Here is a 15361-nt window from a genome sequence, read left to right on the forward strand (position 1 = left end):
CAACCTGCTTTCTCCAAGGGTGAACATTAGCAGGAAGCTGGAATGAGAAGAAGATCCAGGACTCAAAACTAGGTACTCTGATATGGTATATGGGAATCCCAAGTGGCATCTTAACTACCATACAAATGCCTGCCTCACTCCCCCTTTCTTTTATATTAAGATTTCTAACACATTTTAAATGGGTAATGAATAGAAGAGACTTAGGAAATCAATGTAATTCAATGACTTTGTTTGGATCCTGATCCTAACAAATTAATCAATAAATGATAATTTTTATTAAACTGCAGAACTGTATGACAGAAGCACATTATGGTAAATAGTATTAAATGTGCTAGTAAAGTGGCAGATATATTTTAAAAGTTTTATCAAAGAAATATGTAAACTTTATAGTTAAAATAACAATCATTAGAATTTGCTTTAGAAAAATTCCTAGAAAAAATGGTATCAGGAAGAGGATTAGCTGAAGTGAATTAGTACAAATTTTAAGAATTCTTTTAGCTGAAATATGTATATTCACTTTACTATACTTTCTATACATCTTAAGTTTTCCACAATGAAAAGAAGGGAGAGGGGCTGGTACTGAGCCTGCAGTGCCAGCATCCCATTTGGGTGCTGGTTTGAGTCCCGGCTACTCCTCTTCCAATCCAGCTCTCTCCTGTGGCCTGGGAAAGCAGTAGAAGATGGCCCAACTCCTTGGGCCCCTGCACCTACATGGGAGACCCAGAGGAAGCTCCTGGCTCCTTGCTTCAGACCAGCTCAGCTCTGGCCATTGCAGTCATTTGGGGAATGAACCAGTGGAATGGAAGACCTCTCTCTCTCTGGCTCTACCTCTCTCTGTAACTCTGTCTTTCAACAAAATAGAAAATAATTCTTTAAAAAAAGGAGAAAAAGAAATTGGTAATTGCAGTGCTATCTTCCATTCACATCTTTAGCTCTTAATTCAAGAGGGTCTTTTTAAAACATAAAGGCAAAGAAACTCAAAGCTAAAATTATAACCATATTTTTCTGAGAATTGAGACATAAAGTTTGTCAACTGTTTTTACCTGATTTGAGATGTTCTCAGAAAATTTTTTTAAAGAAATGTAAAAAAGTTGTAGAAAAACAAAGAGAATGAAAATATTTTTCAAAATTTCATCTTCTAAATAGAAATATAGTTTGCATTCAAATTTTGCTTTGTGGGCCAGTGTCGTCCTAAGCAGGTAATGCCACCATCTGTGACACTGTCATCCCATATGGGTGCCGGTTTGTGTTCACTTCCAATCCAGCACCCTGCTAATGGCCTGGGAAAGTCAGCAGATGGCACAGTGTCTGAGACCCTGTTACCCACGTGGGAGACACAGATGAAGTTACTGGTTCCTGGCTTCGACCTGGCTGAGCCCTGGCGATTGTGGACATATGGGGAGTGAACTGGTAGATGGAAGATCTCTCTCTGTCTCTGTCTCTCCCACCCTCTCTGTAACTCTGATTTTTAAACAAATAAATAAATCCTCAAAACCAATTTTTTTCAAAAAATAAAATTTTGATTTATACCCTTTAAATATTTTTTAAATATTTATTTATTTATTTGAAAGGTGGAATACAGGGAGGTGGAGGCAGAGGCAGAGGGAGAAAATCTTACATCTGCTGGTTCACTCCCCAAATGGCCACAATGGCTGGAGCTGGGTCAATCCAAAGCCAGGAGTCTGGAGCTTTTTCTCGGTCTACCACATGGGTGCAGGGGCCTAAGGACTTGGGTCATCTTCCACTGCTTTCCCAGGCCATAGCAGAGAGCTGGATCAAAAGTGGAGTAGCCAGGACTCAAACTGGTGCCCATATGAGATGCCGGCACAGCAGACAGCTGCCTTACCCGTGATGCCACAGCGCTAGTCCCTAAATACTTTTTCAATGAAATGATACTCTACTATAATTTTAGTATCTTGATTTTTTTCTATTTAACATTCAAAAACAAGTATGTTTTTATCTGATGAATACTTTTTACACATAATATTTTTAATAGTTATATAATATCACATCCAGTGGTTGTACACAATTTACTAAAACATTCCTGTATATAAAAAACATTCTGGCTGGCGCCACGGCTCAATAGGCTAATCCTCCACCTGTGGCGCCTGCACACCGGGTTCTAGTCCCGGTCGGGGCGCCGGATTCTGTCCTGGTTGCCCCTCTTCCAGGCCAGCTCTCTGCTGTGGCCCGGGAGTGCAGTGGAGGATGGCCCAAGTCCTTGGGCCCTGCACCCGCATGGGAGACCAGGAGAAGCACCTGGCTCCTGGCTTCCGATCAGCGTGGTGCGCCGGCCAGCGCGGTGGCCATTGGAGGGGGAACCAACGGTAAAGGAAGACCTTTCTCTCTGTCTCTCTCACTGTCCACTCTGCCTGTCAAAAAAAAAAAAAAAATTCTGTTAAGATGTATATCATTAAAGGTAAAAAGGGAAAGTAAACTTTTCAGAAAAGAAAAAATGTCTATGAGCACTGAATTGAAAACACTGTGACTTATACAAAAATTAATGGTGGGGCCAACATTGTGGCACACTGGATTTAGACACCATTTGCAATGGTGACATCCCATACTGGAGTGCCAATTCAACTTCCAGCTCCTCCACTTATAGCTCCCTGCTAATGTGCCTGGGAAAGCAGTGGTAGATGGCCCAAATACTTGGATCCCTGCCACTCACAGTAGAGACAGGATAGTTTTCTTGGCTCCTGACTTTGGCCAAAACCAGCCCTGAATGTTGTGATCATTTGAGAAGTGAATCACTTGATTCTCCTTCTCTCTGTCAATCTGTCTTTTAAATAAATAAAATAAATATTCTAAAAAATATTAATCATATGAATCCAAAATTATATTGAAAACATCAACCAGGAATATACTGCTAACAATGTTTTCTTATAATTGGGCATGTCTTTACTGAAAACATTAAAGGGTGAAAAATTACTTTATGTGTGATTATTTTGACAGTTGACACATAATTAAAAAGAATGATTGCATTTCATATGAGATAATTACCAACAGTGGAAACAAATAGCATGACAATGATTCATCAGGATTTTCACATCACATTCTAAGATTCATTCAAGCAAAGACAAACAAAAAAAATCTAGACATTATTTCAACTAGAAATTCACTTTATCTGAGATAATAACCTATGAGGTAAATGAGGATCTATTCATACTTTAATCTTCATGTCAGAGGATGAGATCTAAAAACTATTCACTATTTTATGATAAAAAAAAATGTAACGCTTCACATATTTGTAGACTAAATCTTCCTAGCTGCTTAGTTCCTGGTGATTCACTTCAGTCCCTGCTGCCAAGATTCATAAAAGTAAAAAAAACAACTCTGCCGCTTTTCATGGAGATACTCTCATTATAGAATAAGACAGGAGGCTTAGGAATCAGTGAATAAGAAGTGTGCAAACAGGTGCCCTAGAAAATAATTCAACAGGTAAATAATTAGAGACATGTTGAGATTATTAAAACACAAACATGATCCTAAATACATAAAAAATTATATCAAACTTCTTTCTGGGCCACAAAAATTAATATATGAACAGAATGGTTTGGATGTGGCTGTTCCCCAAAGATGCAAGTGTTGGTCCTAACAAAACAAGGAAATATTAAGAGGTAGAAAGGGGCAGAGCATTGTGGGAGATGATTGTTTTGGTGAGACTGCTGCCCTGAGTAGGAATTAATTAATTTTTCTGTGGTGCCCTTATTAGTTCTCGTGAGAGGGTTGCCGTAGAAGATAAGACTGGCCCCTCCCTGCTCTCTCTGGCTTCTTGTCTTGCCATATCATCTTTCCTTCATGTACATATGATGCCATTTGCCATGAGATCCTTAACAGAACTGAGCCAATGCTGGTATCACACCTTTGCACCTCCAAAACTGTAAGAATTATGAGCTAAATAAACCTCCTTTCTTCATAAAGTACTTGGGTCAGGTATTTCACTATAATTTCACTATAGTTAGCAGAAAACAGACTAATACAGTTGATAAAATTTAACATTTTAAAATGTAAATTTCTTCTTATTTAAAATTATGATATAATGTGATATAAAGCTCAAATAAGCATGATTTATTAGAAAAACAATATTTCCTTTATGAGGTTACTTAGCTGGCTGCCTCAACTACACAGAATATACCCGAAATAGAAAAAGACCTTTGGGGAACTGGCACTGTGGCGCAGTGGGTTAACGCCCTGGCCTGAAGCACTGGCATCCCAAATGGGCACCGGTTTGACACTCCACTTGCAATCCAGCTCTCTGCTAAGGCCTGAGAAAGCAGAAGATGACCCAAGTCCTTGGGCCCCTGCACCCATGTGGGAGACCTGGAAGATGCTCCTGGCTCCGGATGGAAGACCCCTCTCTCTCTCTCTCTCTCTCCCTGGTATGACCAGTTTTCCACAGCTAGATTGTATACCAAAAGAACAGAGATAGCATCTGTTTTTGTTTAACATTATACACTGGTACCTGGTACACTGCAGTCATGCAGTAGGCATTTGTTAATTAAATAAATTGTTGTTTAGAAATATAGCTACTTATCTCAACAGTCCCTGAGAGTCATGGTGATAAACTGGAGTTATCAAATAAAAACTGAGTTCAGTATCATCCAAGAAAGATAATGTGTAATAAATTTTATCTAAAGAACTCCTCCCAAATGCTTTAACTGAGAGCTTTTGGCACTTAGGTGGAACTCATATTCCTCTTTCTGTTGCAGTTACCTCTTTCCATTCTAACCATTCTAATCCTTAGGGTATGCTTTTGAGTTAGATATGTTCAGTGAAATAATTTTTCTCTATTCATTAATTCTCTTGATATGATATAAAATAGCAAAATTATTACTCTAAAACACATTACAACAGTGATGTTCCCATAAGGTATATAAGCTATATTAGAACTTTCATGAATTTATTTTGTATTTATTTGAGAAATTCAAATTTCTCAAAAAGTAAACATTTAATGGAATATTAGTACCAGAAACTATATCATCCATTAAAGTTAAAGAAGTGAGATATAAAGAGATTAACTGACTTGCCCAAGGTGACAAAGTGACTAATCAAACAAAATACACCAAAATTGTATATTCCCATAACTATATTACCACAAAACCAGCACATTATAAAAACACTATATTATTAAGAAGGAACAAAAGTTAAAACTTTTTGGGGAAGAGGCAAGGGGCTAGAGCTGTATATTGAATTTGGGTACTCTAATGTGAATCTTAACCAGTAGGTTAAACACCTGCCCCTTCCACAAAGTTTTAAGTATTCTTGAATATATTATCATAGTAAATTACCAAATTTCCTAATTTTTAACATATCATTTGACTATTTCTAAAATATTCTGCAATTTCCTATTATTTTATTGCTATTATGTCTGACTTTATATTAGTTTATACATTTCAGCCTAGCATGTACTTCAAAATTCACAACAAAATATCAGAGTACTTTTCAGGTCATAATATTTTTCCTTTCCTTTAGCTGCTTTCATCACTTCCCAGAACTATCTATGAACACTTTCATTGGAAAAGACAAAACAAACTTCCTGGATTAAGACAGGAAAGGGTAAGTGCTATAAACTCAACAACTGAATTAGTTTCTGTCACCAAATCCTGATGAAATGAATTTAATTCTGTTTTTCCGAATAACAAATTATATAGCATATTCCAGCGTGGTCAGTGGGAGAGTGAACCAGCAGATGGAAGACCTCTAGTCAAATTCTGCTCATAAACAGGATAAATATTGTCTTATAAATATATTCTCAACACTATGAAGGCGATTTTCTATACATCCCTTTTAAACTATATAGTTTGTATAATTTTTATTTTAAAATTGTGAAAAACAAGGTATATATACAGAAAAGTATATTAAATATTTATCTTAACATTTTAGTTGTAGATATGAAGCAATGTCTACTCTCACTGTCCCGAAGCCACTCCTCAGATGAAGAAATACAATAGTATCAGTATCCAAAAATTCATTCTCTCATGGGGAGCTCTTTTATCACACTTAGAAATACTGAAAGCTAAATCAGTTGGCCCACTGAATGATTCAAGCAACTGAGTATAGATTAAATCTATTTGCTTTACTCCTGACCTACATGCTGTTATAATCATGGAGTTGTTTATTTTTTTCATCTTGTCATTTTATTACTATTTGTTTACACATGGCCATATAATTGTTTCCCGTTTTGTCTGTTCTTTTTCCCTCCTAGTATCTCAGATTTTCCAATAAGAACATCAATTCTCATGGCCTGAAATATATTCTTTATGGTTGTCATTAAAGTAAGTTAGTCTAATTTGCTAGTTTTGGTTTGTCTGAAAATACTTGTGTTTCACACTTTTTCTTGAAAGATGTTTTCTCAGGGGTGGCACTGTGGTGTAGCAGGTAAAGCCACCATCTGCAGTGCCAGCATACCATATGGGCTCTGGTTTGAGTCCTGGCTGCTCCATTTCTGATCCAGATCTCTGCTATGGCCTAGGAAAGCAGTAAAAGATGGTCCAAGCACTTGGGCCTCCGCATCCATGTGGGAGACCTGGGAGAAGCTCCAGGCTCCTGGCTTCAGACTGGCCCAGCTCTGGCCATTGTGGCAATTTGTGGAGTGAACCAGCAAATGGAAAACCCCTATCACTCTCTCTTTCTGTCTGTCTGTCTGTCTGTCTCTCTCTCTCTCCCCTTCTGTCTCTCAGTTAACTCTGCCTTCCAAATAAATAAACCTTTAAAAAGAAAGAAAGAAAGATATTTTCTCTGTGTACAGAATTTCTACATAAAAATATATTTTCTTAGAGCTGGAGCTGTGGCATAGTAGGTTAAGCCACCACGTACAACACTGGCATCCCCATACCAGAGAGAGAGAGAGGAGAGAGAGGGAGGGAGGGAGGGAGGAAGGAAGGGAAGGAGAGAGAGAGAGGAAGAAAGAGAAAGAGAGAGAGGGCAGGAGAGAGAAAGAATGGCCGGGGCTAGCCCAGGCTGAAGCCAGGAGCCAGGAGCTTCTTCTGGGTTTCCACATGGGTGCAGGGTCCAAGTACTTGGGCCATTCTCTGATGCTTTCCCAGCTCATTAGCAGGAAGCTGGATTGGAAGTGGAGCAGCTGAGACTTGAACCAGTGCCTATTTGGATGCCAAAGCTACAGGTGGGGACTTTACCTGCTATGGCACAGCACTGGCCTGGATAAATAAATTTTTTAAAACACTGCTTTCTTGGGGCTGGTGCTGTGACATAGCAGGCAAAGCTGCCTCCTGCAGTGTTGACATCCCATATGGGCACCAGTTTGAATCTTGGCTGCTCCACTTCTGATCCATCTCTCTGCTATGGCCTAGGATAGTGGTAGAAGATGGCCTAAGTCCTTGGGTCCCTGCACCTATGTGGGAGTCCTGGAAGAAGTTCTTGGCTCCTGGCACTGGATCGGCTCAGCTCCAACCATTGTGGCCATTTGAGGAGTGAACAGCAGATGAAAGACTTCTCTCCCTCCCTCTGCCTCTCTGTAACTCTGCCTTTCAAATTAATAAGTAAATCTTAAAAAAAAAATTGTTTTCTTTCAACATACTAAAAATGTCATTCTGTTGTCCATTAGTCCCTATTGCTACTGTTGAGAAGTCAGCTGTCAGTCTATGACTCCAATGAAATGATGCCTTTTGACACTCTAAGTTACATTAGGATGTTCCATTTGTCTTTTTTCTTTCATATTTTTCCATGTAGACACAGTGGATTTCTTATTTTAGTTGTACTCATCAGAAATCTGTTTGATTTTCTGAATTTGGAAGAGGAGAAAGTAGAAGAAGGTGCAATATTTTACTTGAGAATATCTATCCAAATCTTCACCTAACTGCTTTTACTCCCTTTCCACCTCTTAACTTGGCTATATTACTTTAATAAAATACTCTATCAACACCCATTTTAGTTTCATTCATGAGAATCCAAAGGAACAAATATGTTTTTTTCCTGTCATAGGACTCCTTCATAACTTTCTGTTACAGTTTTCCTTTACTCTCTACCTCTAGCTCCTGCCCTTCCCTCTATTTTAATAAAAATATTTAAATTTATTACATCTTAGAAACAAAATATTTTCTTTGACCTTGTTTGTATACTTTGTTATAACTTTCACAGTCAGTGGCCTTGATGTATAATCTTGACTTTCTCCAACTTCCTCATTAATTCACTCTTTTCTCATTCTCCATCATGGCATCAAAAAGCTCTTGCTAAGATCTAAATTCATAAATCACAAAACCAGGAGACATTTTTCAGTATCTCTTTGGCATCTGAAACAACAAACCACATTCTCCTCAAAATATTCTACTTTTTGGGGCCAGTGCTGTGGTGTAGAGGGCAGGGCTGCTGCCTGCAGTGCTGGCATCCCATATGGGTGTCAGTTCGAGACCTGGCTGCTCCGCTTCCGTTCCAGATCTCTGCCGTGGCCTGGGAAGGCAGTGGAGGATGGCTCAAGTCCTTGGGCCCTGCATCTATGTGGGAGACCCAGAAGAGGCTCCTGGCTCCTGGCTTTGGATCGGCACAGCTCCCACCATTGTAGCCAACTGAGGAGTGAACCAGTGGATGGAAGACCTCCCTCTCTCTCTCTTTCTCTGCCTCTCCTTCTCTCTGTGTGTAACTCTGACTTGCAGATAAATAAATAAATCTTTAAAAAGTATTCTACTTTTGTATCTATCAGTGTTATTACTCTTTTGTTTGCAATATGCTTAAATAGATTTACAGATTATATACTTATTATCATAGTTAGTAGCATCTTTACAAAGCATTTTACTGAGTTTAGGAGTATCTCTCCAAATCTTTTGTTTTAAACAGTAACTTGCTGGTTATCTGGTAACACAGCATTCCAAAGACTTATTAAACTTAAAGATATATTGTGCTGGTGCTGTGGGGCAACAAGTTAAGGCCCCGGAATGCAGTGCTGGCATTCCATATAGGCAATGGTTTGAGTCCCAGCTGCTCCACTTCTAATTCAGCTCCCTGCTAATGTGCCTGAGAGAGCAGTGGAGGATGGCCCAAGTCCTTGGGCCCCTGCACCCATGTGGGAGACCTGGAAGAAGCTCCTGGCTCCTGGCCATTTGGGGAATGAACCAGCAAATAGAAGAGCTCTCTTTCTCTCTCTGTTTCTACCTCTCTTTGTAACTCTGTCTTTCAAATAAATAAAATAAAAAACCTTAAAGATACATTATAAATTTTGAACAAAAATGCTAATATTCTAAATTTGCACAATTTCTCTTTAATTAAAAAATAACTGTATTACATTATCTAGGGAATATTAGAAAATATATACAATCTTTCCTTCTAGGGAACATTTGATGACAAATGTGAAAAAGAAATGCTTCTGAAACACAAGATATATATAATGTATTTTGAAGAGTTATTATAAAAATAATGCCATTAATTAAAACATATCAGTACATTTCAAAACTTTAAGAACAGAAATTTAATCTGCTTTTAAAGCTATCAAACAAAACATTTTCATAGGTTTTAGAACTTCTGACAAATTTCCAAGAGCACACCTTTTAATTAACTTGTAAACAAGCCAACTGACATCAGGGAAGATGGCAATTACCAACTCATTTCAACAAAAACCTTTTGGTTATTAATAGATAGGATTGAAAAATACAATTTAATTTTGAAAAAATACAATTTAATAAGCATTGCCAATTTTATATTTATTGTGTTTGGATTATGTGTCTTTATGACTTTCTTAAAACCATGACAGCTATTAAACCCAAGCTTTCAAATAACTGAACAATAATTCCATTATCAACATGGCATGTTAAATTATCATATGTTTCACCAAGAAGACTGTGAGTTATCTTTAAGTGAAGCTTTGTTATCTCCATATTTATATATCTCTATGACTATGACTATATGGCATACACCAGATAATTTTACAATAAATACTTTGTGAATGAATTACCAAAAATATTTTCAAGTATAGTCATCCCACCGTGTCCATAGAGGATTGTTTCCAGGTTTCCTACTGATACTAAATTCTGAGAATATTCAAATCCCTTATAGAAAATGGCATATTTCCATATAACTTTCGAATATCTTCTTGTATACATTAAATCATCTCCAGATTGCTTATAATACCTAACATGATATAAATAGTTGCTATGCTATAATGTTTAGAGAATAACAACAAGAAAAAAGTCCACACATGTTTAGCACAGACACACTTTTTCATGAATATTCTCAAAATAGGCTTAGTTGAATCTGTGATTGGAATCTATGGATATAGATCAACTCTACATTCAAATGAAAATACACATACAAATGCACATGCCTGCACAAATACACTCAGGCAATTATACATGTATTAGTGTGCAACTCATTAAACAAATATATAAAATTGATTTAGTCTCAAATCACAGTGTTCAGACAACAAATTGATTTGTATTTTTTCTTCAACTTGCAAGTCACTTAATAACTTTCATAATGAATATACTCTTATGATATTATACTTGCCCTAAACAACATGTGAGCATTTTTACTTTCAAAGTGAATCATCCAAAATACACAAATCAACAAATGTGATACATCACATTAACAAATTGAAGAATAAAAACTTAAGATTATCTCAAAAGAGGTAGTGAAAGCATTTGATAAAATACAATATCTTTTCATGATAAAAAAAAACTTAACGAAATTTGGGCATAGAAGGAATATTATTCAACATAGTCTCAGAAATATATGACAAACCCACAGCCAGCATCATATTGAATGGGAAAATGTTGGAAGCATTTCCTCCAAGATCCAGAACCAGACAAGGATGCTCACTTTCATTATTACTATTTAAATAGTTCTGGAAGTTTTAGCTAGAGCCATTAGACAAGAAAAAGAAATCAAAGGGATACAAATTGGAAAGGAGGAAGCCAAATTATCTCTGATTGCAGATGACATGATTCTATATATAGAAGAATCAAAAGATTCCATTAAGAGACTATTGGAACTCATAGGATAGTTTGGTAAAATTGCAGAATATAAAATCAATACACAAAAATTAATAGCCTTTGCATATACAAACAATGCCATGGCTGTGAAAGAACTTGTAAAATCAGTCCCATTCACAATAGCTACAAAATAATTTAAATACCTTGGAATAAATTTAACCAAGGATTTGAAAGATTTCTGTAATGAAAATTATAAAATATTAAAGGAAAAAATATGAGACATAAAAAAGGAAAAATCTTCCATGTTTATGTATTAGAATTAATATTATCAGCATGTCTATACTACTAAAAGCAATTTATAGATTCAATGTGATCCCAATCAAAATAAAAACAACATTCTTCTCAGGTCTGGAAAAAATTGTGATAAAATGCATATAGAAATGCAAGATATCCTGAATAGGTAAGCAATCTTAAACACCAAAAACAAAGCCAGAGGCATCACCACACCAGATTTCAAGACATACTACAGGGCAGTTATAATCAGAAAATCCTGGTACTGGCATAAAAATAGACATGTGCACCAATGGAACAGAATAGAAACCCCAGAAATTAACCTACACATTTACAATCAGCTAATCTTTCACAAATGAACTGAAATTAATCCCTGGATCAAGGATAGTCTCTTTGACAAATGATGCTGGGAAAATTGGATCTCTGCATGCAGAAGTATGAAATAAGACCCCTACCTTATACCTTATACAAAAATCAACTTTAAATGATCAAAGACCTAAATCTACAACCTGATACCAACAAATTACTAGAGGAAAGCTTCAGGAAATCTCTGCAAGACATTGGCATAGGTAAAAAATTCTTGGAAAAGACCCCAGAAGCACAGGAAAAAAAGGCAAAATTAGATAAATGATACTATGTCAAGCTAAGAAGCTTCTTCACTACAAAGGAAACATTCAACAAAGTGAAGAAGCAAGTGACAGAATGGGAAAAATATTTGCAAACTATTCAACTGATAAAGGATTATTATCTAGGGTCTATAAACACTTCAAGAACCTCAAAAGCAACAAAAACAATCCAGTTAAGAAATGAGCAATATATTTGAACGAGTAATTTCCAAATAATGAAATAAAAATGGCCAACAGACACATGAAAAAAACACATAGGATCACAAGCCATCTGCGAAATGTAAATCAAAACCACAATGTGGTTTTTCATCCCAATTAGAATGGCTATCATCCAAAAACCAAAAAATTATAAATCCTGGAAAGGATATAGGGGAAAAGGTAACCTAATTCACTGTTGGTGGGAATGTAAACCAATAGAGCCATTGTGAAAGACAGTATGGCAATTCCAACAGAGATCTGAAAATAGATCTATCATATGACTCATCCATCGCACTCCTGCAAAGTAACTCAAATGAAATGAAATCAGCATATCAAAGAGTTATTTGTACTCCAGGTATATTACAGCACAATTCACAATGAATAAAATATGGAATCAACCCAGATATCCATCAACTGGTGACTGGGTAGAGAAAACATGGAATACTGCACAGCCATAAAAAAGAATGAAACCTTATGTTTTGCAACAAAATAGATGCAACTGGGAACCATTAAGCTTAGTGAAATAAGCCAGTCTCAAAAAGACAAATATCATACATTTTCTCTGATATGTGGCAGTTAACATAGAATAACAAAAACATATAGGAATGAAAAAGTCATTTTGGGATATGATTGTGATTGTTGTTTTTAGTCTTTGTTTATACTCCTGTGGAACTGGGATCTTCCTACTTTTCACTTGTTGAATAATATGACTTGTGGCAAAATAAGCCTGTGAATATAAAGTATATTAAAAATATGTCTTTCTAAAAACTCATGAAGAGAGAGGAGGGAGGGAGGGGTATTGCAGGGGAATGAGGGAAGTGTGGTTACCTTCTTGGAATTGTACCTATGAAATGAATAAAACCTATTCTCTTTAATTAATAAAGAATTTAAAACATAAAGTGAATCATCAGGAGTATAAGGAATGAAAATAAAGTTAAAATAATGAAGAACCAATAGAAAAATTATTCCTATAATAGAACAATGGGTAAATAACCCAGCACAAATAAAACTGTGAAAGTACTAAAAATTAGACATTTGAAGTAAACAATTAGAAATAAAAATTGAAGAACAGTGGTTTATATCCACTAATCTAAGAATGTGAAGACTATCTAGCTTAATTTTCATTGTGATGTAAATTTTCTCTTTATGTCATATTAAAATATTACAAAATAATAAATCATATAATTATTAATTCAAATAGTTCCTAATATGAAATCACATTGATTTTGTAAGATAATTAAAACAATGTGAAGTAATGCTATAACTAGTACTGAAACAGTATTTTTACACTTTGTGTTTCTGTGTGGGTGCAAACTGATGAAATCTTTACTTAGTATATACTGAATCGATCTTCGGTATATAAAGATAACTGAAAATGAAAAAAAAACACTTGGTTTTAAATTGGACATTGCATAGAAAATTAATCAATTTAAAAAAAATATCATATAGGATCTCTGTCCTTAATGTGCTGTACATTGTGATTTAATGCTATAACTAGTACTCCAACAGTATTTTTCACTTTGTGTTGCTATGTGGGTGCAAACTGTTGAAATCTTTATGTAGTATATACTAAACTGATCTTCTGTATATAAAGAGAATTGAAAATGAATCTTGATGTGAATGGAAGGGGAGAGGGAGTGGGAAAGGGGAGGGTTGCGGGTGGGAGGGAAGTTATGGGGGGGAGGAGAAGCCATTGTAATCCATAAGCTGTACTTTGGAAATTTATATGCATTAAATAAAAGTTTAAAAAAAAAACAAAGAAACCAACATTACAGCATTATTTGGAAAAAAACTTAGATGATCCATACTCAATATAACAGTCTATTAGTATGCCTTCTAATTGCAATTTTAAAAGGAAAAAGTCAAAGAGAAAGCCAAGCAAAATAAGATGGAACAAATGTCATTAACTACAAAAGATTAGGATTCATAGCATATATATATATATATACACAAATATACATAGATACATATATCATATATATACTATATATGCATTCCATATGTGATATACTGATACAATACATATAATAAGTTGCTAATGAATACAGAAGTTATTTTACTAATTATATTTAGAAAAAATTTATTTTATAAAGGCTAAGATACAAAACAATTGATTATAATTTAAGCTGAATTTTATGGGTAATATCTACATATAGGTTTTTTTTTCTCAAAATGCATTGTAAGGACAGCATGGAGTTCAAGATTACAAAGCACAAAATATAAGAAGTAAATAATATTAATAATAAGTGAATAATAGAAATAAGGCAATTCTTCTCTTGCATATGCTTTCACTGTCACTCTTTTTTTAGAAACATTGTAACACTTCCTAGAAAGCTTTCTCCCTCATTACCAGATTTATAGCTACCCTAATCATATAAACTGGATGTTATCTAAAACTGTATTCATAGTACATTGATTGTACTTTAGTAGTCTTTAACACAGAAGAAAAAAGTAGCTATAATACTTAAAAGATAAAACAAAAGAAAATTAAAATAAAAATAAACAAAGCCAAATTTAGAAGTAAAACTATCCCACTTGATACCTACCTCTTGGAAATGCCATTAGCCAGACATTTATGGCTACAGGATTTAGAAGAGAGGGGTGATGAAGTTGGGGACAAGTTGAGAGGGGCAATCAAACTGTTGATGATCTCAGTTAACTGTGCACTCTGCAAGAAAACAATCAACCATTTACTACTGCTAAGCAAGAAATGTGAAATAGAAAAGACCTCTAGTGCCTACTAAATGTTTAACTCCTCATGAAAAATGTAAATGCTTGTTACTTTAGTATTTTAATCTACAGTGATTGAAGCCACAGCTGATTTTTTTCATTATAAATGTACATTTGTAAGCATCCATCCTTTTCATACTGTTTTTTTTAATCACAGTTACGTTATTCACCCACCCCATCCTTTAAAATGCACAAGCCCAACTAACAGCATTGATACAACATTGCCCTTAAGGCAGACAAACTAATAAGTTTAAAAACTCATAGCTATAATTTATTAAGTGCCTAATATGTACCAGGCACGACTGTACACAACAAACGTAACAGTAACCCCTTCTATTCTTTACAACTAACCTGCAAGGTAGATAATATAAGCTATTCATATCACTTGTATTAATATCAGATGAGAAAATTACACCAAAGAAAGAAATATTAAACTAATCAGTTAAGGATTACAAAATTGATTTAAAAAATGGAGTTAGGATTCAAATCTAGAAATAAATCCAATGCTAACTGTTTCTCAATATTTCTCCTAATTCAAAAATATCAGCGCTTTTTTTTTGGTATTCAAAATTTTCTTTGATCCTTATCACTAACTTACATGCATGTAATAAATAATTATACTCAATAGCCTACAGA

General features: G+C 35.3%; 1 protein-coding gene across 6 annotated transcripts in view; it reads right to left on the reverse strand.

Annotated features, from left to right (window-relative positions):
* The window catches only part of KANSL1L (KAT8 regulatory NSL complex subunit 1 like), a 179272-nt gene that overhangs the window by 75546 nt on the left and 88365 nt on the right, over positions 1-15361 (reverse strand). For all 6 annotated transcript variants that reach the window (XM_062190902.1, XM_062190921.1, XM_062190875.1 and 3 more), the window contains exon 5: positions 14542-14663. In XM_062190902.1, the coding sequence (XP_062046886.1) occupies positions 14542-14663 (122 nt within the window). The remainder of the gene's footprint in view (positions 1-14541; positions 14664-15361) is intronic.

The sequence above is a fragment of the Lepus europaeus genome, chromosome 1, assembly GCF_033115175.1.
Source record: "Lepus europaeus isolate LE1 chromosome 1, mLepTim1.pri, whole genome shotgun sequence".
In the NCBI taxonomy this organism is placed as follows: Eukaryota; Metazoa; Chordata; class Mammalia; order Lagomorpha; family Leporidae; genus Lepus; species Lepus europaeus.